Source organism: Sminthopsis crassicaudata, chromosome 3 (genome assembly GCF_048593235.1).
Source record: "Sminthopsis crassicaudata isolate SCR6 chromosome 3, ASM4859323v1, whole genome shotgun sequence".
NCBI lineage: Eukaryota > Metazoa > Chordata > Mammalia > Dasyuromorphia > Dasyuridae > Sminthopsis > Sminthopsis crassicaudata.
This window is the reverse complement of record NC_133619.1, coordinates 619,521,352-619,545,392: the sequence shown is the minus strand read 5'-3', so window position 1 is coordinate 619,545,392 and position 24,041 is coordinate 619,521,352. Positions and strand designations below refer to the sequence as shown.

Below are 24,041 nucleotides of genomic sequence, written 5' to 3'. Positions count from 1 at the left end.
CTCTCTCTCTCTTTCTCTCTCTCTCTTCCTTATAACAGCTTTTTATTTACAAGATATGTGCATGGATAATTTTTCAGCATTGACAATTACAAAACCTTTTTTTCCAATTTTCCCCCTCCTTCCCCCCACTCCCTCCTATTCTCAAATTCTTAATGGAATTTTTTGTTCTAGAAGGAGAAAGGGAAGCATGTTAGGAAAGGGAAAGTGGTCCTGGGGGAAAGGAGATCAACCATAGCCAGAAAGAGAAGGGCAGGGACTCAAACTTTCTTCTTTTTTGGGTACTTAAGGTTGGTTGAAATATTCTTTGTAGAAAAGATCGTATCACTGACTGCCAGCTAAAGGAAAGCGTTGTTTGTTCTCATATAGTGAAAAGAAGGTTGAACTTGCTAGTCATGGAACCTGACTTTGAATCCTAGTTCTGAGGCTTACTACTTATTTATTTAGCCTCTCCTCTGAAATGAGGGCAGTAGGGTGGGGACATAGTGGAAGAGCGATTGGCCTGGAATCAGGGCGAACTGAGTTCAATTCCAGCTCATGACCTGGATCATGGGAGAACTTTGTCTGGGAGAACAAAAAGCCAAGAATATCAAAGGAATTAATTGGGGGATGGGGAAGGAAAGTGGTTTAGTAGTATCAGACCTAAAACTATATTATAAAGCAGCAGTTATCAAAACTATTTGGTATAAGAAATAGAATGGGGAAATCAGTTTCTGGGATAAGAACTCACTATTTCACAAAAATTGCTGGGAAAACTGGAAAATGATGTGTCAGAAACTCAGCATAGACCTAAATCTCATACCCCATACCAAAATTGGGTCAAAATGGGTACATGATTTGGGAATAAAGAGTGATACCATAAGCAAATTAGGAGAACAAAGGATAGTTTGCCTATCAAGAAAACCCCACACAGGATCACAAAGAGACAAAACTACAATTGTAAAATGAAGGAATTAAGCTGGGTGCTATAGTCCATACTTGTACTCTCTGACCCAGTTGAGGTTAAGGCTGGTGAATCACTCGAATTCAACAATCCTGAGCTACAGTAGGGATAAAATCCATAGGGTATCCAAAGGAAGTCTGGCTCATTCTGTGTGAGCTCTAGCTCCAAGAGTGTGCTGGTAAATGTTTAACAATTGGCTCTCCAAAAAATGTGCACAAGACATTTTTTTTAAGTTTAATTTGCATTGTTAACATTTTCTCCATCACTTTCTTAAATCTAAAAATCAACAAAAATAATAAATCAAGATCCAATTTGTAACATTTGCTGATTTTTGAAGTATATATGTTCATACTGAAAATTTAACAATCAACTCTAGGACATTCCTTTAATATGATCTAGAATGACTTGTGTGACCTTGAGTAAAACCTTTTTCCCCTTTGGGTCCTTCTTAGAGTAAGAAAGAGGAATCCTCAAATGAACTGAAGAGGTTCTACCCTTAGCTCTGTCAATAATTAGTGGTGTGACCTTGGACAACACAATTCTTGTCTCTGTACCTCAATTCCCTTCTCTGTAAAATGAAGACATGGAACCATATATCTCTCATATGTACAAAAAGGAGGTTGGATTAGGTGAACAATTAGATCTCAATGAGCTCACAATCTAATTAAGATTAGAGAAAAAAAACACATAGGTTCTACAGTAAGACAGATGGAAAAATTTCATGGACCTTGGGGGAAGGTATATATATATATATATGCATGTGTATATATGTATATATATATATATATATACATATATATATATACATACATACATATATATACATACATACACACACACACACACACACACACACATATATATATATATATATATATATATATATATATATACAAATGCCTTACTAAAAGAAATTACTAAAAGTCACACAGATCATTCTACATAATCCTGAAAGAGCTGGAGCCATTGTGACATTTTCAGGCTATTTCAATGTAAATCGTTTTTCTTTGTAATCCCTATGTGTTTTATTGTAAATATTTAAAGACTTTATTCTGTGAAGGGTTCCAAAGGCTTTACCAGACACTATCCAAGGGATCTATGAAGCAAAAATATGTTGAGAACCTCTAATCTAGAAAGGGAGTGAGATGTAGCTACACTTTATAGAAGCTAATGAATAATTACTTTATGAGCAGCATAATCCAGTGGTTTTAGACATCAGGCATCCTAACCAAATGGCTGCAAAAACCCTAGAACAAAGTGACTTTGGGGTCCAGGGGAGCCCAAAAAATGCCTCTTGATCAGAGATGCTTTATTAATAGATTAAATGATTCACTGGCCCCTCCTATGTAGCCCTTAGTTTCTCCAATTCTAATTTTTCTTTTTCAACCTAAATGATTTGCTGATCTTTCTACCTTGTCTTTTCCAGGCTCGGATCCGGCCTGATGGAGATGTAATGCCCACTCTGGACATGGCTTTGTTTGACTGGACTGATTATGAAGACCTAAAACCTGACATGTGGCCCTCTGCTAAGAAGAAAGGTATATCTTTCTTGTCTTTCCTCTTCACAATTCATTCCTGGTTCAACCTCACTTGTGCTTTTTTTCTAGGTTTTGGGGCTAAAAGGAGAGAATCCGATTTGTAGAATTACAGAATCTCCAAGCTGGAAGGGAGCACAAAGGCCAGGAATCTAGCCTCTACTTGCAACAGAATCCCTTTTATGGTACCCCGACCAACAGCCAGCCAAACTCTACTTGAAGAAGTCATTTAACCTCTACCTGTAGGGCAGGTTCCACTAAGAAGCAGATCCAATTATGAGTTCATTTCTTTTTAAGTAATAGCTTTTTATTTTCAAAACACATGTAAAGATAATTTTCAGCATTCTCCCTTGTAAAACCTTGTGTTCCAAATTTTTCTCCTTCCCTTCCCTCCAACCCCTCCCCTAGATAGCAACTAATCCAATATAGATTAAACATGTGCAATTCTCCTAAACATATTTCCACAATTATCATACTGCACAAGAAAAATGAAATCAAAAAGGAAAAAAAAAAGAGAAAAAAACAAGCAAACAACAACAAAAAAGGTGAAAATATTATGTTGTGAGTCACATTTAGTCCCCACCCCTCTCTGGATGTAGATGGCTCTCTCCATCACAAGTCTAATTAAAACTGGCCTGAATCGCCTCATTGTTGAAAAGAGCCACGTCCATCAGAATTGATCATCACAACAAAACCTTGTTGCCGTGTACAATGTTCTATGAGGACATTTCTTTCTGATATCAAGATAAAACCTCTTTTCTGTACCTTCTACCTGCGGCTTTAGTCCTCTCTAGGGCCAGCCAGAATAATTCTCATTTTTCTTCTATATGTTGGCCTTTCAAATTCATGAGAATTTGAGCTGGAATGGGTCTCAAAGGTCATCCAGTCCAAAACCCTTGTCACAGATGAGAAAACTGAGAACCCGGTAAATTAAGAAAACTGAGGACAAGAGCAGGAAGTCCCCAGTGTCATTTGTAAGGGACAGAACCAGGATTTGAAATCAGATACTCTGGCTCCATATGTGCTGATCTTCGCACTCCACCAGCTGTCCAAGTCCTGCAGAACGATGAAGAACTTGAAATCAGCAACAAATAGTGACCTTCTCTTCATTACTTTCTAGTTTGTTTTATATTTTTATGCACTGATGACTGAGGTCTATCTGTAAAAGACCCAAAGACCTGTCTGTAGGAGCTCAATCTTTATAACTCAAGATTATATAGCATGTCTCCTTTATACTCCAAGTAAGCCTAAGTCCATAGAATACCTAGCATTTATATAAAGATTTAAGAATTGCAAAGCTTTTTGCAAACATTATCTCAATGAATCCTGGAAAGTAAGTGCTATTATTATCTCCATTTTACAGATGAAGAAACTGAGGCAGACAGTGGTGGAATAACTTGAAGAATATAATAGAATTAGCCTGTGTCTGAGGCTGCTGCCCAGAATTTGAAGGGGAAGAACATTCCCTGATCCTGTCCCCAGTCTGAGTACCAGTTCTCCACTATGAGCCATTTGGCTGCCTAGAAATAGTTCTATTTGGGAGTATAACACAATATAGGGTACAGTACAAAAATATGTTAAAATGATAGAAATTTTTTTATTTTTATTCAGGTTGGGGTCCCTTACCTAGAATGTCTTCCTCCTTCCTCCTACCTCTTAAAATTTTAATTTCCTCTATCACTCAGATTCTCTAGTTCCAAAAATTATATCATATTTATTTTATATACATATATGTGTATATGTATACACTTTGTTATCTCCCTGATAAAATGTAAACTCCTGTTTTTTCTTTTTTTCTCTTTTTTTTTCCTTTTTGACATGATTTTTCTTGTGCAGCATGGTAATTGTGGGAAAATGTATAGAAGAATTGTACATGCTTAACATATATTGGATTCCTTGCTGTCTAAGGGAAGGCTGAGGGGAAGGAAGGGAGAATGATTTGGAATACAGGGTTTTGCAAGGATGAATGTTGAAAACTATCTAGACATCTATTTTGAAAATTAAAATTTAAACTAAAATGTAAGCTTCTTGAGGGCATGAGCAGTATATATCCATATCCATATATCCATAAATCCAGTGCTTGCCCCTCCACAGGGGCATTGCTTGATTGATTTAAGGCAAATGTTGCCCACAGTTCTGAATGGAAAGAATCCACCTTTTCACTGCATAAAGTGTCTTAATGTTATATCATTCCCTAACAACGTCACAAAAACCATCTCAAGAGTCTCCTAGAGATTAATAGACCACTTTTCTGATTCCCCTGTACTGTAAGCAGGGAAACTGTCTGGAATAGCCTCAGTTTCTTTCTCTATCAAATGTGATGTTTTTAACTGAAATTCTGTGCTTCTATATTTGATTTTCTCTAAAACCCAAGAATATGTTGCAGGGGTTCCTTTCCTATACAGATTTCCTAGATGACCATTAAGATCCCTTTCATGTCTTACGTTCTGCCTTTCTGTGGCAGCTCTAACAATCCCCAGAGTGCCACGGTAATCCTGAAGGATGGGGGACAGGACTGGGGAATATTCTTTCTCACACTCTGGGCGGCAGCTTGCCAACACAGGAGGGCTGGGGATGCAGAGAGGGATCTGTCTGTCAACCTTCTCACCCTGATTATTCTCCCCTTCAGAAAAATTTCAGAGTAAAAGCCCAGGCTATGGCAATGAAACCTCAGCAACTCAGGAGGAACCCTGTGACCACCATCTCGACTGCCCCCCAGGTACTTCCTCTCCATCCCATCAGGGAATCTTCTACAGGGAATAGGGTGGAGAAGGGAAGAGGGAGGTGGTCCTCAATCCTGCCCCCGAAGGCCTGTGCTCCCTAAGGATGGCAGAGTTGGAGATAGCCTCTGTCTAGAATCTCAATTTAACAATTTTTTTGTTTGAAATGAGGGGGGCCAAATTCTGCCCTCATCCCGTCACCCAGGCAACAGATCTTCAGGGAGTGATGAATGAAGCCTATGTTTATGCTGCCACCTGTTTGACTATGATGGCTGTCAAGCCTGTCACAAAGCAAATTTGACAGCTGTTTTCCATGACAAATTGTTCCTGCTTGTCACATGGCAGGGGTGGGACGGGATTCAAAAAGGTCCTGGTGTCATGGAAACCAAACAACTGGTTGACTGATTTTTTTTTTTTTGTTTGTTTTTTGCCTAGTTTGATTAAAAAAAAAAATTTATTTTGAGTGCCTTCTATGGGTTGGGGATGCAGGGAGAACTATGACATGGCCCTGTCTATTTATCATCTAACGGGGATGGAGTAGGAGAGAGCCATCTCCAGATCAGCTGGGATACAAGGTGGAGGAGATAACAGAATCATAGAATCTTAGTGTTAGAAGGGACCTCAGGGACTGTGGAGTCTAAGCCCTCCAGTATTCTGAGAAGAGGCTGTTCAGCCTCTGCTTGAAGACCTCCAAAGAGGGGAAATTTATTATTCCTTCTCCCCACTCTCCAAAGCCAGCCATTAGGGGAAAGGAGATGTTTTGACCAAAAAATAATTATGTAAAATTGGAAGGGGAGAAAGCTTGTCTTAATTGGGAGAGGGGAGTCAGAGAGTTTCATGGAAATGAGGAGATCTTAGATGAGCCCTGAAGGAAAGGGGGGATTTGAAGAGATGGTGGTGGGAAAAAAGGGACATCTTAGACATGACAGAGGAGGTGAACAAAGGCACAGAAATGGCAGGAGACTGGTCGTTCATTCCACTTGTGTTAATACTGGCTAGCATTTATACAGATCTTTGCAATGTGCTGAATTCACATAGCTTATGTGGGTATCTCATTTGATCTTCATAGTAATCATGGAGGTAAAAGCTATTATTATTCCCATTTGACAGATGAGAAAACTGAGCCTAAGAGAAGAAAACACCTTGAAAGCTGTAAAGTACTCTTTATGTGTATGAAATTATGATGCTAAAAAACTCTGAGAATTCTTTAAAAACAATTTGGCTGTTGTATTAGCACAGCCAGTGATGCAGGTAGACAACTCTTGTAGGTACATTTGGTCTTCAGTTTCTTTGTAGAGCACCAGCCAAGAAGACCTGCATTCAAATTTAGTCTCAGATATTTCCTAGCTCTGTGACTGAGTGCCATTTTATCTCTGTCTGCCTTGGTTTTTTCTTCTGTTAAACTGGAATAATAATAGCACCTAACTCCCAAAGTTGTCGAGATAAAATGAGATGGGGTCAGCTAGGTAGTGCAGTGGATAGAGCACTGGCTCTGGAGTCAGGAGGACCTGAGTTCAAATTCATCTTCAGACACTTAACACTACCTAGTTGTGTGACTCTGGGCAAGTCTCTTAACCCCAATACTCTCACAAAAGGAAAAAAAAATAATAAAATGAGGTAGTATTTGTAAAGTGTTTTACAAACTTTTAAGCTATATTTTTATTAATACATTTAATCCATGTGTATTGCACATTTATAGAGAGAACATATATACACAGCCCTCTAGCATATTTTATACTCATATATTACTAAATACATAATAAAAAGTACTAAATATCAGTACTAATACATGCATATCTTAACCCATATTAACTCATAGCAGTACATAATACATGTTGTGTATGTAGTACATAAGACATTAAATATTGGCATACATAGCTATTACATCCATGAAAGAGAGATCACACATCTTATATAACTAGCAGATCTTCACCCATAATAACAACTTACATTTCACTTTATGAGAAACCAGTATCCTGCCCACCGAAGGCTTGAAATCCTTCAGAAAAAGCCCATGAGTTTTTAACTTGTTAATGCTAACTGTCTATTATTATTATTATTATTATTATTAGTCTCTATTCAACGATCTGAGAGCTTCTCTAAAGTTCTCTGATTCTGCTGGGCTTGCCAGTTCTGTTCTGGAGAAGGTCACACGCAGCTTGTTCTTCTTCGGCAATCAATAAGCAGCCTCCGGCAGCTGGGCATCTTTGGCCTCCCAGGAGGGGATAACATCCATCAGTAAGCCCAGCATGGTCTCTCTCCAGACCAGCTGGCCCCCTGCACTCCTCTCTGGGCCCAGCACTGGGGGGCTGCCTCCCTGACATGGAAATGATGGATTCTCTCTAAAGGGGGACAGTCCCTCGGGGTGGAGTGGGAGAGGAGCTCTGCCTGGTGTGTCTCTCATCATGCTTGATATCATGGCAGGGTCTTGCTGTGACTTACGGGAACATCTCTGCAAACCTCATAACCGAGGCCTTAATAACAAATGTTTTGATGACTGCATGTGCATGGAAGGTAAGTTTTCTCTAGCCTCCTTCTTTTGCTGTTCCCTTTGGAGTAAGATGGGGAGGGAACCCTGAAGTCCTACTTCTCATACTGCTTTCTCATAATAAGGACTTTAGGAGACATCATGACAAAATGGATCGATTTAATATTTAATTATATTTGTACATGTTTTTTCCTGATAGAGTATAAGATTCTTGAGGGCAGAGAAGATTTCATTTTTGTATCTGTATTCCTAGCGCCTGGATCATGGTAGGCATCTGGTGAATACTTATTGATTGATCGGTTGGTAGACTTGGAAGTCAGGGAGATCTCAGTTCAACTGTTGCCTTTGCCGATTATTAGCTGTATGGTCCTAGTCAAGTCACTTTACCTCTGTCTGCCTCAGTTGTCTCATCTTTAAATTGAAGATCATAATAGCCCCTGTAATACAAGATGATATAAAGATCAAATGAGATTTTATATAAAGCGTTTTGCAGACCTTACAGTATTTTATATCATCATCGTTATCATTTATGATCATTCCTATTTCCTTCTCAGATTCCTCATTTGTAAAATTAATTCTTAACTCATTCAGTTATAGAGAGATAATATTGACAGGTAAGTAGCTCGGTGGACAACAATAAATTTGGGGTCAAGAAGACCTGAGTTTAGATCCTGCTTCAGACACTTACTTGCTCTATGTCCTTGGACAAGTCACTTAAACTATCTGTTTGTCTAATTATAAATAGGAATGATAGGAGCACCTACCTCTAGAGTGGTTATGAGAATAAAATTAGAAAATAATTATAAATTTCTTTGTAAACCTTAAAGTGCTATATAAATACTAATCATCATCATCATCATCATCATCAACATCATCCTAAACTCCTCTAATTTCCATATTCTTCATTTATAAAAATGGATCCTTAACTCATCCAGTTGTGGGATTCCAAAGAGATAATGGATGCAAAGTATTTTGAAAACTTTAATGTGCTATACAAACACAACATGGCAAAATAAATAAATAGTTATGTGAGGTCTATATTCCTTGGAATGGTGAGAATATGAATTGGGCTTTAAAAAATGGGGAGAAATTCAGCAAAAATGATTTCCCACAAGTACCTAGTTCCAGAGCTTGCTCTAGCTGTAGGGGAGCTCAGGCTAAAGGCTTCTTGTTTTTTGGGGCTAGGGAATGTAAAAATTTATGTGTATCCTTAGAAAAGAAGTTGGAAGTATTTAGTTAATCAGAAAAGCTAGGTGCCATTCCTTCTTGAGAGTCTCCTCATCATATGGGCAGAGAGTATTTCCTAGCTCTTCTCTTCAGCTGTCCCATGGTTGAGAAGTTTTGTTGGCCGATATCCTTTTTCCTTTGTGGGGCTGGGAATAGAGAAAGGGGCCTTTTTGAATTTCCTTCAGAGGAAAGTCAGTAGAGAAAATTTGCCTAAGGACTCAGGCTCAAAGAGCTTTTTCCATATTCCAGAAAGTTTAAGAATTGTTGCTCTAAGCTTCCAGCTCCACCAGTGTCTGTATTTGGTGATAATAGCAAATAGTTATTTATATAGCACTTTATAGCTAAGGTTTGGATATATTATATTGACTATGTATATGTTATATAAGGTTGTGCATGTTGTTTGATCCCCACAACAATCCTATGACACAAGAACTGTTTTAGAAATTGAAGCTTAAAGTTATCACTCGGCTAGTAAATATGAGTCAAGATTTGAACTAAGTTCTTCATAGGTATTACCTCCCCACTAAAGTGCTTTGATGCCTTACAAGGGGACCTTGAGTTCTTGAAAGCTCTCCTTGCTGGTTCAGTCTTTGGTTGGGTTCATTGAGCCAAAAAGGCTTTGAGTCTGGCCCCAAGAGCTATGATTCTCCAGCACTCAACCTTGCTGAGTGCAAGGAGGGTTAACCCCCAAAGTCCAGGTTTTGCGTGCTTTGGCCAAGGAAGGTAATCTCCTTCAATACAAAAGACCCCACAACCATGAAGGGCCCAAACTTGATTTTCAGCACCCGTCTGACAGATACTTCAGCTCTTTTAGTTTTAGTGCACACAACAATCAGCTTTGTTTAGACTTCTCTGTTATCAGGGTAAGTGGAGAAGTAAAGCACTAGACCTGAGTTCAAATTCTGTCTCTGGCACTTGCTAGCTTTGGGATCCCCAGCAAGTCAGTTAAATTCTCTGATTCCATTTTGTCACTCTAAAATGGAAATCACAATAAAATCTGCCTCATGGGGTTGTTAGGAAGGATTAATGAGATGTAGAAAAAGCGGCTTTGGCTGACAGAGTTTCTTCATTGAGAGTTTCCAAAAAATTAAATCCCAATCTAGTATTTTAAAAAGTGCCATCATAGTAATAAATTAATCAACTTCTAATGTCATTTGTAGCTAGGTGGCACAGTGGATAGAGTGCTGAGACTGAATTCAGGAAGTTGTTCAGTTTCAATCATGTCCAATTCTTTTCTTTCTTCCTTCCTTCCTTCCCTCTCTCCCTCTCTCTTTTTTCTTTCTTCCTTCTTTTTTCTTTTTCTTCCTTCCTTCCTTCCTTCCTTCCTTCCTTCCTTCCTTCCTTCCTTCCTTCCTTCCTTCCTTCCTTCCTTCCTTCCTTCCTTCCTTCCTTCCTTCCTTCCTTCCTTCCTTCCTTCCTTCCTTCCTTCCTTTCTCTCTCTCTCTCTCTCTCTCTCTCTCTCTCTCTCTCTCTCTCTCTCTGTCACATAGCTAGAAAGTGTTAAGTGTCTGAGGTCAGATTTGAACTTCAGGACTGATGCTGTATTCCCTGCACCAACTAGCTACCCAATGTCGGATTCTTCTTGCCCTCATTTTGAGGTTTCCTTGGCAGAGACACTGGAGTGGTTTCCCATTTCCTTCTCCAGCTCATTTGACAGATGAGGACACTGAGGCACACAGGGTGAGGTAACTTACCCAGAGTCACATAGTTAGGAAGTGTCTGAGGCTACATTTGAATGGAGGTTTTACTGACCCCAGACCCAGAACTGGTGCTCCATTGCTACAGCTAATTGGTCCAGCAAGATCGAAATTAAAATCTGGGCTGCTACCCTTACTACTTTTCCTCCTTATCTTAGTGACAGACACTCAGGAAAACTACTTCAAGTTTAGCTCCACTTAACTGTCTCCAGGATTAGTGCCCTCCATTAATTTTTTTTTTTCCCCTTCAAAAATAGCTCCCATTTCCCTCAGGGAGGAGGCAAGGGCTTAGTGTAATCCTGAACAAGTGACTTAAAAACTTCTGTTTGCCTCAGTTTCCTTATCTGTAAAATGGGGATACTTTCTTCCTAATGGTTGTTATGAGAATCAAATGAGATAATTTTGGTAAAACACTTAGTACAGCGCCCAGCACATAGTAGGCACTATCTAAATATCAGCTATCATGATTTGCCAGCTATTATACTTGTTACTTCTAACATGAAGGATGATTAAGATCATTTTACTGGGAAAGATATTGGGGAATAGAATGGAAGCAGGGGGCAAATGAACGTCCCGATATCCCGAAGTAACCCATGGACAAACCCTGGCCTGGAACCTAGGAATCTGCTTTTCCAACTGCCTGCTGTTTGTACTCAGAGTTTGGCTCCCAGATCCCCCCTGTTGTCTGTTCGGAAGCAACAGCAACAGGCAAGATGGAGGCACAGCCTGCAGGTTGCAGGTGGCCCTACCTCCTCTTTCTGCTTTATTGATTTGGGCGGGTATGTGGAGGGCAGAGATAGGCTGATTTGCAACCCTCCAGCCACCTGCAGGCTCTCCAGGCTCCATCTGCTCAGTTAATCCCTCTGAAGTAAGCCCCACGTGACTTAAGCCCCTACATCCTCCCTGGGGGAAGTGGGGTTATGTTTCTTTTTTGTTGTTATTTCTTTTCATTTAATAATTTCTTTTTTACCCAATTACACGTAAAAAAAATCTTTACAATTTTTTTTGAGTTCTAAATTCTCTCTCTCCTTCCCTCTCCTTATTGAGGAGACAAGCAATTTGATAGAGGTTATATATGTACAATCATGCAAAATATTTTTTCGTATTAGTCCTATGGTGAAAGATAATATAGATCAAAATAACAAGAACAAGAAAAAAGAAAGTAAGTTAAAAAATAGGCTTCAATCTGCATTAAGAATCTGGGAGATTCTCCTCATGAGTCCTTGGAGAGAGCCCCCAGAGCAAAATACTCATCTACAGAAGAACTCACAGGAATCTAGATTTTTGAGGCAAAATCGACTTGAAAGGCCATTGAGAACCCGTATGTGAGTGCATGCTTAAACACTGTGGGTGCACGTAGAGCTTCTCTCTTTCCCAGGTGTCCCTTCACCCACCTCCTTCACCCTTCTGTTTTGTTTACTTTTGCACAGGACTCCGCTGCTATGCCAAATTTCACCGTAACCGAAGAGTCACTCGGAGAAAAGGACGATGTGTGGAGCCAGAGTCCATTAACGGGGACCAAGGATCATTCATCAACGTTTAAAGTACCCACGTGATGGCTCAGTTTCCCCATCTGCCTGTGGACCGTGCTCTGGAAGGTTTGAGGAAAAGGCAAATCATGTATAACCATCCGTGGGGAAAGCCAGAGTGGACCAGATGGTTGTTGGGGGTTCGGAACCGGGACAACCCAATTATGAAAAGAGAATGACTAGAGAGTGGGATTTGAGACCCCCTGGGCTTAATGAAGCATTGAACAGCTCGATGGAACCAACCCACTACTCCAGACACCCTACTTCCTTTATCTTCTTGCCATTATTTACAATGGATGGGCAATGCTAAGAGTGACCTCTATTGTCGCCAGAAGGTACTTCACCACCATGATGAACATGAACCACTGGCAATATCTACAGAAGAGGAAGAGATAATTCATCGTTAGCTCTGCTAATTTACCTGGGGGAAGGGGAAGAGGAAAAGATGACATTTACTTACATTCGGTGCTTTTCTGCTTCTTTGGTAGGAGAGAGGTAGACGTGTCTCAGTAAAGTCTATGGCTGGATTAGGTATTAGGGCCTTCTTATTGTCCTCCTCCTCTAAATCACAGTGTTCCCTCGTCAAAAAACAAAAAAAAACCCAACAACAACAACAAAAACCCCACTCAGTATTTGTTTGTACAGAGTGATTGGAGAAAACCTGATCCCTATTGTTTGGGAGTTTCTAGTTTAAATGACAATAGCTTTTAATGGATGTACAATGATCCCATGAGATCCTTCAGGTACAAATTTGACACATCATTGGTGAGTATGTGTTTCAGAATTCATTCCCCCCCTAATTTTTATTTAAATCTGCCCTTTTAGGTCCCATACTCAACTTTCCAGTCCTTATAGCTAAAAGCACATATTTGTAAAAACAGTTGGCTAGGAGTCACCACCACAGAACAGAACAAAGCTAATTGAGTGGCCAGGGGTATCAAGTCCATGGTAGTCAAATAAAGTTCTTGGTCTCCCATGTTACTGATTTAAGTATGGACCATATCATAGAACACTACAAAACCTACCTCCGTGAATCTCCAGTCTGATCTAGAAATCTGAATTAGGATTCTTTAGACCTCTTTTTCTTCCAGGCCCATGGGAAGTCCAGGGTCTAGTCATGCAATGTCTAGTCACCCTTACTACCAGGAATGGAAGTAAGTAATGGAAGCCCATTTCCTCTAGCCCTGCTCTCTGTTGAGATAGAGGCTACCCCCAATGCTCTTCTAAGAATCGTCCTTCACAAAGCTGAGGATGATCACCAAGACCTGGATAAGGGAGGTGATAGTCCTATTGTCCTCTGCAGTGATCAAGCCACATCTGAAGAATCATAGTCCTTTCCAAGCACCATGGTTTTTTTTTTTAAGAAGAATGTTGACAAAATGAAGAGTGCCCAGAGGGGGATCAAGGCTTATATTGCTTGGTAAAGAAACTCAGGATGTTTAGTTTGGAGAAGGGAAACCTAGAAGAGAGGTCCTTAACCTTTGTGTGTGTCTTGTTTCCCTTTGGCCTGTGGACCCCTTCCCAGAATCATATTTTTAAATGCATAAAAGAAAACAAAAAGAATTACAAAGGAAACCAGTTATATTGAAATGCTGTTACCTACACACACACACACACACACACACACACACACACACACACACACACTTTATTAAAAGGCAAATTAAAAGGCAAGTTAGGAAGCCCAGATTTAGAGGGAGCATAAAGTTTATTATCACATAGGAGAGGGATTGGATTTGATCTCTTTGGCCCCAGAGGAAAGATCCTAGAAGTTACAGAGAGGTAGTTTTAGATTCAAGAAAAAGTAAAACTTCCTAACATTTAGAACTCACGAAAAATGGGGATATGCTGTCCCTAGAAGTAATGGTTTCCTAACCACTGGAAGTCTTCAAATGGAGGAGGGTAGATAGACCATGTCATAAAAGGGATTTTTAATTAGGTAAAAGTTGAACTAGTTAATCTCTGAGCCACCTTCTGGCTCTGGGATCCCACAATCCCCCCTTCAACCTTTGTTTTTGTTTAGTTTGGTTTGTTTTCTCGAGGCAATTGGGATTGTGATTTGCTAATAAGAGTCAAGTGTCTGAGACAGCATTTGAACTCAGATCTTCCTGATTCCATTGTGCCACCTAGTTGCCCCAACCTGCTTTAAATCTAGATAACTGTAATCCTGGAGTTATAGAAGCTAGAAATCTCAAGTGCTAAGGCACTGCTTGGAGGGAGCTTTGTAATGCTATGTTAAGGAGCCTCAAAATAGCAGTGCTGACTCAAATTTTGTTTCTGGCTACCCAGAAAAAAAAAAATTGCTACAATGACTTTAGGAGTCCTATATTGAATAAAAGAAAAAGAAGCTTCAAATCTCTCTTCTGACACATACCATGTGTTATCAGAGCCCAGGGCTCTCGGTGATCTGAGAAAGAACTTGGGTAGAGGTGTTTCCTCACCTGGGAGTTCCCCATAACCAATTAAATCACAGGTCCAGTCTCTGTCCCATCTTCAGTAATAGATTCACTTGCCACAGGACTTTCTTTAGCCAGACTGCCAATATGTGTTGAGTGCCTACTATGTAGAGAACTGTGCCCTAATTGCAAGGAGCAGGAACACTAATGCAGTAAAAGATGCATCCCCTTGTCCACTCTGTAAGCCAAACAAATATCATACCATTGTATTTTAGCTGGCAGCTCCAAGTTGACTCAGAAGGAACTAAGTAGGAACTAGACTAGACTTCCAGGTTTTCCCAGACCACCTCCTATTTCAAGAAATATTCAATATATTATTGATTTCCAGGAAAGCTAAATTGCTAAGCTAGTGGCTGGAGTTCATGAAAATAGGATTTGGCCTGTGATTGGAGAGACGATGCACATATGTGCAACCCAGAACACATCTATAAATTGGCCTCATAATTTATGGAAGAAAAATAAAGCAAAAACCAAGCACTCAAGTGAGAAAGAAGCTATTTAGATGCGCTAGAACAATAAACTAATTTGAGTTCCTGGTGGGAGAGATTATGAAAAAGACCAGAACTGGTTTAATCGCTCCAGTGTTTTTTTCCTCCATGGCTTGTCCTAATGACTAGGATGACTGGGGAGGTAGCAGGGAATTAATTCACTCTCTACATAAGTTTTTGGTTAATAGTGGAACCTGGCTCGTTTCTACAATATCTGTCAGCCATGAATTTTTAATCTCTAGGACACAACCCTCAGTCTGCAATGTCTTCTGGTCTCTCTGTTTTGTCTCCTAGATTGGAATTGATTTTCATTAATGAGAAACTGAAACTCAATAGAATGGACTAATCCCAGGACTTTTAGTCATTCTCGAGAACTTTTCTAGGGGGAAGGGGATTTTTGGTGGGAGGGGGGAGAGTTGTCACCTTGTAGTCACGTGATGTGTTGCATGTATGTTTAATTAAACTGTAAATAAAAAGTTGTTAATTCATGACTAGAGGGTAGTTTTGATATTCTCTGTCTCTCCTTCTCTGGCTGGAGTTATTTGTCCACACACAGATAACCTTAAATGTCCTATGATTCAACAACAATAATAGTAAATGTTTATTAAATGACTGAGCAAGTCACTTAACTCTGCCTCAGTTTCCTCATCTGTAAAATGAGCTAGAGAAGGAAATGGGACCCTACTTCAGTAATTTTCCCAAGAAAACCCCAGATGGCATCACGAAGAATCAGACATGAGTGAAATGACTAAGCAGGAACAAAATGTGCCACGCAGTGTGCTAGATACAGAGAAGCAATCCCGACCTTGAGGAACGTACTTGGAGATACACTGTATGAGGAGATAAATAAACACAGAGATAGCAGGATGTGGTGGCAAGAAGACAAGATTTGGAGGCAGAAGTCCTGAGAAAACCTTCTTCTGCTGTAGAATAGCTGGGTAATCTTGGGCAAATGCTTGGTCTCATCTTCATGAGAGAATTAAATTTTTAAAAGGACTTTTAAGGTCTTTTTCAGGTCCCTTAAATCTATGATTCTTAATCTGGAAAAAGAGGGACAAAAGGGAAGGGATAAAACAGACAAAAAGTAAAGTGGGATCTAGCTGAGCTTTGGGACAAGGTGGAGATTCTTGGGAGTGGAGATGAGGAGGGGATGCTTTCCAGACGTAAAGGCTACAGGTGAGGGACAAATGTGTGCAAGGGGCCCATCATATCATTGATGGGGTTAAACCATTTTGATTTTTTCAAATAAACAGCATTAAATGCTTACTAGCTCCTTGCTAGAAATACAGATTAGAGTAGAAAGAAATTCTCTGCCCTCAAGGAGCTTACTTTCTATTAAGAGAAGACAATATGTCAAAGGAAACTGAAAAGATGAGGTGGGGGGAGGGAGAAGGTGCCCTGAGGGCCGTGGTAGAGAAAGTCTGACACTCTGGAACAGAGCTGAGAAAGTCTTGCTTCCTCAGGCCTAGGAAATGTTTACTTTCTGGGACCAGCTCGAGTGATTATGGGACCTATTACAAAGTAGGTGCTTAATAAATGTTTGAGTCAATATGCAGAGTACATATTGTTGAGTCCCATTTGGGCTTTTCTTGGCAAAGAGTGGTTTGCTTCTTCACCCCATTTGACAGAAGAGGAAACTGAGGCAAACAGGGGAAAGTGACTAGCCGTGGGTCACACAGCTAGTAAGTGTCTGAGGCCAGATTTGAACACAAATCTCCCTGATCCAGACCTGATACTCTATTCATTGCACCACCAAATAACTGCCCCATATAGCAGACCACTGCCTGTGGTTGCTACTCCAACATTTACATGAGCTGGAGCAAGTTTCAGCATCCCTGGGAATGGAGAGCATTAAGAGAAAAGTAGGGGTTGTTTAGAGAGAAGCCTAGGGAGGTTCAGACCCAGTTCTTGGAGCAGCAGTAGTGATCTGGGAAGGAGGCAGTCAGTGGTATATATTGATAGATGTTTAGCAACTGTCCCTCTGGGGAAGGAGAAAATATATACATGACACACTTTCAAGTTTAATCTGCATTATTCACATTTTCTCCAGTCACTTTCTCAAGTCAAGACAGTCAACAAAATAAATCAATCCCTGATTTATCGTGTTTGCCGATTTCTGAGGTGTGAAAGCTCACATTAAAAATTTAACAGCCAGTTCTCTTGAGGCAGCTTGAGATGGCTCCAGCACAGCCCAGAACCATCAGCCTGGCTCAGACATCAGAAGACCAGATGGAAAAGCTGTTCTCTCTTTAGAATCCTAGCAGGGGCCAAGTTATAGCTAATGAATCCTGAACACTATTGGCTGATGAATACAAGCCAAGCACACAGAGTCCAGCCTCCAAAGCAAAAGCTACTGTCTTTATATTCTTGCAGAACTGAATTTTTCTGGCAGGATGACTGAACTGTCTGGGGTGAGTGTCAGGGACATCCTACCCAATTGCTTTCTAGTCTGACGTTTCTGGACATCGAGTTCAAATCTGGCCTCAGATACTTACTAGCTGTGTGGCTTTGTGTGGGTCACTTCACTCTGTGTGCCTCAGTTTCCTTATCTGTCAAATGAGGTGGAGAAGGAAATGGCCAACCACTCCAGTATCACTACCAAGAAAACCTTAAATGGGGGTCACAACTGAAATGACTGAACCACACATATTCTACACACTAACTAGTGTACGTGTTATTTCCTGTTTCTGTGAAAAATTAAAGTGGTTAGATTGTCAGTGATATGATAGGCGCCTTGGCCACTGGTACTAGAGAAGGGCCCACTACTACTTGTAACAGTTCAAAAAAGTCTCTCTTTTTGACCAAGTCAAAAAAGCATTTAAGTACTTGCACACTCTGTGCTAAAAGCTAGAAATATAGATTAGAGTAGAAAGAAATTCTCTGCCCTCAAGGAGCTTACTTTCTATTGAGAGAAGACAATATATCAAAAGGAAACTGAAAAGGTAAGGTGGGGGAGGGAGAAGGTGCCCTGAGGGGCATGGTAGAGAAAGTCTGACAACCTAGAATAGAGCTGAGAAAGTCTTGCTTCCTCAGGCCTAGGAAATGTTTACTTTCTGGGACCAACTCGAGTGATTATGGGACCTATTACAAAGTAGGTGCTTAATAAATGTCTGATTGGGCCCAAAAATAAAACTATCTCTTCCTCTATATTTCCTGACATGCAAAGATAGGGACTAGGTATTTCATGGATTTTGTCTTGAAATCTTGGGGTACATCAACTAGAACCTTTGAAACAGGCTAATTAAAAGTGCTCTGGGTATGGGTGATAACAGGGAAAATTGGTCATTTCTGGGAAAGACTCTGACCTCAATCAATGGATGACTTTGTTTACCTTCAGAATATAATGTAAATGGTGCTAGGCTTGGAGTGAGACTTGAATGTGAGCCCTAGTTCTATTTTTTTGTAAGTATTTTTAGGACTGAATCTCTACAAACAGCTCTTTCTTCTTTACTTTTGCACAGCTGTTCACTATCGTGTATTTTCTTCTCACCTCTTACCTCCTAGAATCTCCACTTCATTCAGATATTACTTCCTACTTGAAATACCCACCTCCCCTCCCTTCCTGAAAATGGACCCCAAAGATCTCCTAATCCATTGTCCTGGTTTTATAAATGAGGAGGAGGACATGTAATCAAGAGTGACTGATGGACCAAGGGGTAGAACTCTTTTTTTTTTTTTTTCCCCTGAGGCTCGGGTTAAGTGACTTGCCCAGGGTCACACAGCTAGGAAGTGTTAAGTGTCTGAGACCGGATTTGAACTCGGGTCCTCCTGAATTCAGAGCTGGTGCTCTATCCACTGCACCACCTAGCTGCCCCCTTAACACCAAAGGAATTCTGTCAAACTCCTGTGTTTATATTTATCTAACATATGCATGATGGCTACATCTATATGTACCTGAGCTCTCCTTATCCTGTATGAATAAATTTGAAAAAGACTCCTGATTTCTTTGTCCACTTTACTGTAAAAACACACAAATTTCTACTCACTTCAGATCACTCCAAATTGGTTGAGATCTGATCTTCTGGATGGATTCACATGCCAGAACCAGAATATGACTGGAATTCAAAGGAGGTGGCAGAGGATTAGCAACATATGTCTGTGTGTATGTGTGTGTGTGTGTGTGTGTGTGTGTGTGTATGTGCCCACTTTGGTGATTTGTGCATTTTTCTTCTTTTTTATATATATATTTTTTTCTGGTTCTACATGTACCTTTGATTTTTCTATACACATTTCTTTATGAATCATGTTGACAGAGAAAAATCAGAACAAAAGGGGAAAATCACAAGAGAAAAAAAAAAAAACAGAAGAAAAAGAGAAAAAAGTGAACATAGCATGTGTTGATTTACATTCTGTTTCCACAGTTCTCTCTCTGGATGCAAATGGCACTTTCTGTCCAAAGTTTATTGGGATTGCTTTGGATCACTGAACCACTGAGAAGAAACAAGTCCTTCATAGTTGATCTTTGCATAATCTTGCTGTTACTGTGTACAATGTATTTCTGGTTCAGCTTGTTTTTTTACTCAGGATCAGTTTGTGTAAACTTTCCAGGCCTGTCTAAAATCAGCTCATTCATAATTTTTTGTAGAACAATAATATTCCATTACTTTCATATACCATAACTTATTTAGCCAGGTTTTTCCCCTCCCCCACCTCCTGAAGACTTGCCCAGGGCATGGTTTGTGGGATTTGTCCTAGGCACCAAAATGACTAGTTATAGCTCTGTTATCTGCTTCTGAGTTGAAATTTTGACTCTAGCCCTGGCTGCAGACTAGTCCTGGAAATGTCAAGTGACCTCTCAATATTCCCAGGAAACTCTGGGAGCTACTTCGTGGCAGATTTTCCCCTCCCCCACATCCTATATACTCACCTGAAGGTTCCCATCCTGACGGATAGCCTGTCTACATAGGTGGATGAAATAACCTAGTGAAAATACAGGTTGAAATTAAAGCATTTTCCTGCACTACAGAGTGATATAAGGCAGCAAGGGGGTGCCATAGTGCATAGACCCCTGGGTCTGGAGTCAGGAAAACATCTCCCGGAGTTCAAATCCAACCTCAGACACTTCCTAGCTGGGTGAGATTGGACAAGCACTTTGCCCTGTTTGCCTCAGTTTCCTCATCTGTAAAATAGAGAAGGAAATGGCAAACCACTCTGGTATCTTTGCTAAAAACCTTAAATGGGATCATGAAGAGTCAGACATGACTGAAAAACAACAGAACTTATAAAATTTCCCCCATTCTGTATTTTTTCCTAAGAGTGCCAGGAATTCCTTCAATTCTTTTAAGAACCTTTCTGGCATCCATCTGTTAAGCAAGATGACAATTCTGCAGAGTAAGAGCAATATGAATGGAGTTCACTGAGAGTCATCTTCAAGGTATCCTAATGAGATATGGAAGAAGGAAGAATCATCATTTTCACTTGACAGATTGGGTATGCCTGAAGTGAAAGGAACTCGATAATTCTGATTGGTTGATATAAAAATTGGAGATGGAGAGGAAGTAAATGGAAATTTACAACATTTGCAGAAAGGGTCCATTACTCCTCAAGAGTGTAGCAGATGTAGCAGAATGGATGGAGAGCTCGCCTTGGAGTCAAAAATATGTGGGTTCAAGTCTTACCCCAAAACTCACTCTGTTGTGTGGAACAAGTAATTTAGGCTCTTCAAGCATTAATTTAATAATTTTTTTAAAAACCTCATCTGTAAAACAGAAATATCTGTACTACCTACTCCCAAAGAGGCTTGTGTGTAAAATAGAATATTTTGTTGTTATTGTTGAATCGTGTCTAATTTTTGTGATTTCGTTTGGGGTTTTCTTGGTAGAGATATTGGAGTGGACAGTCATTTTCTTCAGATAAGGAAACTGAGGCAAACTTGCCCACTGTCTGAAATTAGATCTGAACTCCAGGCCACCTAGTAATCCACTTCATCACCCAGCTGCACAATATAAATACCAATTATTATTACTCTTTTCTAGTTATACAGCAAATACCAACACTAAAGGAAAAGGAGGTAGTTATCTAGTTTTACTGCTGCCCAGATAATGAGCATTCCTACTTCAGCTACTTCCCTCAAAAGACTGGGTTTCCTGCCTTCCTTTGGATGATCAGGCTGTTTTAAAACAGCTCAGTGCTTTGGAGGAGCAGGGCTTAGTTATAAACAAAGGAACAAGGCTTCTGCTAGCTGCAGAAGAGGTCCCTTGGATCAGAATAACAGTCCCATCCCATATAGTATTTTCTTAATTTTCTCTCTTCCGCTTGGTTTCTAATGTCCTCATCGTCTGTTTCATCTTGCTATCATTCCCTGGGTGCAAAGAAAGATAATCACAGCTCCAGGCAGAGACAAAAAGTAACAATGGAGAAGAAAGTGCCAGATTTACCCAGATATACCCACATATACACACACAAAGAGACAAGTGTATCCATGACCTGCAGATTTGAAACAAAGAAGAGCTAGAGCCCTGACTGATTCCTTGCCACAATGTAATCTAAAGGCCAGGAGCTTCATCCCCCGGGGCCAAACTGTTCTGTTCTCCTGGGTGGGATTGGCAGTGACTTTCCGGAGCACTTTGTTCTTCAGTTCCTGAGAGGTTTGCCTGGCTTTTGTACACCCACACAGAAGCCTATTTCTTTTCTTTTTCTCTCTCTGTGTTTTTTGTTTTTTGTTTTCCTGCTAATAGCTGTAACAACAATAGCTAGAATCTATATACAGGCATCTCTAACATTTGCAAAGCTGGTTACAAATGGTGTCTCATTTGAATCTCACAACTACTATGAGAAGTGTTATTACTCTCCCCATTCTACAAAAGAGGAAACTTAAGTCTGATTTGTTCAGTCACACAGCTAATAAATGAAATTGAACTCAGGTCTTCCTGATTCCAGATCCAGTGTTCCAGCCATTGTACCCCCTAGCTAGTCTGTCATGTTTTTTTTGTTTGTTTGTTTGTTTGTTTGTTTTTGTTTTTGTTTTTTCCTGAGGCTGGGGTTAAGTGACTTGCCCAGGGTCACACAGCTAGGAAGTGTTAAGTGTCTGAGACCAGATTTGAACTCAGGTCCTCCTGAATTCAGGGCTGGTGCCCTATCCACTGCACCACCTAGCTGCCCCCATCTATGTCATGTTTTAAGAATCAACAGAATCAAGCCTCCTCATATGGTCCAAATCTACTTTTCCAGCTTCAATTTTTACTACTCCCATTCATATATCTTACACCGTACAGGCAAACAGAATTCATTCATTGGATAAGCAAATTTCCCTAGAACTCAACAAAACCAGTTAAGTCTAATCCAACATGGCATTTATTAAACTAAAGCAGACATCAATTAAGGGGGTTAGAATGGTGAAATTGGAGTTCTGAGTTCAAATTCTGCCTCAAATACTTTCTAGCTGTGTGAACTTAGGCAAGTCACATTACCTTTGTCTCAGTTTCCTTTTCTATAAAATGAGGGCATAGTAATAGCATCTCAAAGAGTAAACATATGGATCAAATGAGATATATATACATGTATGCATATATGTAAATATATGTGCATGTATGCACTTATATGCAAGTGTATATATACATATATATGTACATATATATGTGTATATATGTATATATTATATATATGTATATATTATATATATGTTTATATATATAAAACACTTTACATGTTATCTATTATTAAGCCCCTATTGTGAAAGGAAAGAAAAAGATGATAATCTGAGGAAATGATAGAATTGTAAGAGGTTTGTTTGTTTGTTTGTTTGTTTGTTTGTTTTTTTAAGAGTTGGGACTTGAGCACAGCAAGAAAGGAACCAATGGATAATGAGCAACCAAAGCTTAGAGGAGAAATAATTGTGGGAGCAATCTGCTAGAAGAGACAGGAGGGGATGGGATTAAAATTTTATCCTGTGATTTCAGAAAGCCTGGAAAGACATGAAATGATACTAAGTGAAGTGAGTAGAATAGAACATTGTACACAGAAACAAGATGATTATATAATGATCAACTTTGATGGATATGGCTCTTTTTAACAGGCAGCGAGGTGATTCAGGTTAATTGTGATGGAGAGAGCCATCTGCACCCAGAGTGTGAGAACTGAGTGTGGATCACAAAAATATTTTTCACTTTTTTTGCTTGCTTTTTTTTCTTTTTGATCTGATTTTTCATGTGCAGCATGATGAATGTGAAAGTATGTTTGGATGAATTGCACATGTTTAACCTATATTGCATTGCTTGCTGTCTAGGGGAGGACGTGGGGGGGGAGAGAGGGAGAAAAATTGGGAGCACAAGATTTTGCAGAGATGAATGTTGAAAACTATCTTTGCATGTGTTTCAAAAATAAAAATTATCAAAATAAAAAAATTAATTCAACTTGAAGTGTTGACTTTGGCAAGAATGATTATGGTATTTTCATTAGAGACTAGAAATAATGAAGAAATTGGCAATGATGCTCAAGGGTTTTGAGATGTAAAGAAAGGGAAAAGAAGGTGCTCACATAGAGTGGCCTCTATTTTCTCAGTAAAGCATAAGAAATCTGCTGACAAGATAATGGCATAGATTGTGGAGGAGAGTGGAGGAAAGAAGAAATGGTCTGGAGACTTTGACAGAGAATCAATTAGGGTTTTAATAATTAATCTCAAAGCTTAATAGCAAAGAAACAAATTCTCCTTTGTACCTTTGTGGATTTTCCTCTGAATTTTGTCCTTGCTACAGGAAGAAAACTCAAAAGAATAAATCTAGCTCAGCAGCCTCATTTTACCAATGAAACTGGGAAGTTCTTACAAAAAAAGCCTGTGGTCTGCAAGCTCAGCAAGTTGCAAAGTGATAGGGATGCTCCCAAACCAAATTGGGTCATGGAGATAGGACCAAAAGGAACCTCATCTCGTCCTAAGCCCTCATTTTAGAAATGAGGGCACTTTTGTCTCAAAGAAATGCAGTTGACTTGCCTAAAATACCAGGAGTAGATGGAAGAGTCAAGATT

At 39.8% G+C, this 24,041-nt stretch overlaps 1 protein-coding gene across 1 annotated transcript in view; it reads left to right on the top strand.

The window, feature by feature from the left end:
• DRAXIN (dorsal inhibitory axon guidance protein) overlaps positions 1-13,811 on the top strand; it is a 38,313-nt gene extending 24,502 nt beyond the window's left edge. Inside the window, exons 4-7 of the mRNA XM_074306265.1 lie at positions 2,367-2,478; positions 5,105-5,194; positions 7,620-7,709; positions 12,038-13,811. Of these exons, the coding sequence (XP_074162366.1) occupies positions 2,367-2,478; positions 5,105-5,194; positions 7,620-7,709; positions 12,038-12,150 (405 nt within the window). The 3' untranslated portion in view covers positions 12,151-13,811. The remainder of the gene's footprint in view (positions 1-2,366; positions 2,479-5,104; positions 5,195-7,619; positions 7,710-12,037) is intronic.
• The last annotated feature ends 10,230 nt before the right edge of the window (positions 13,812-24,041 follow it).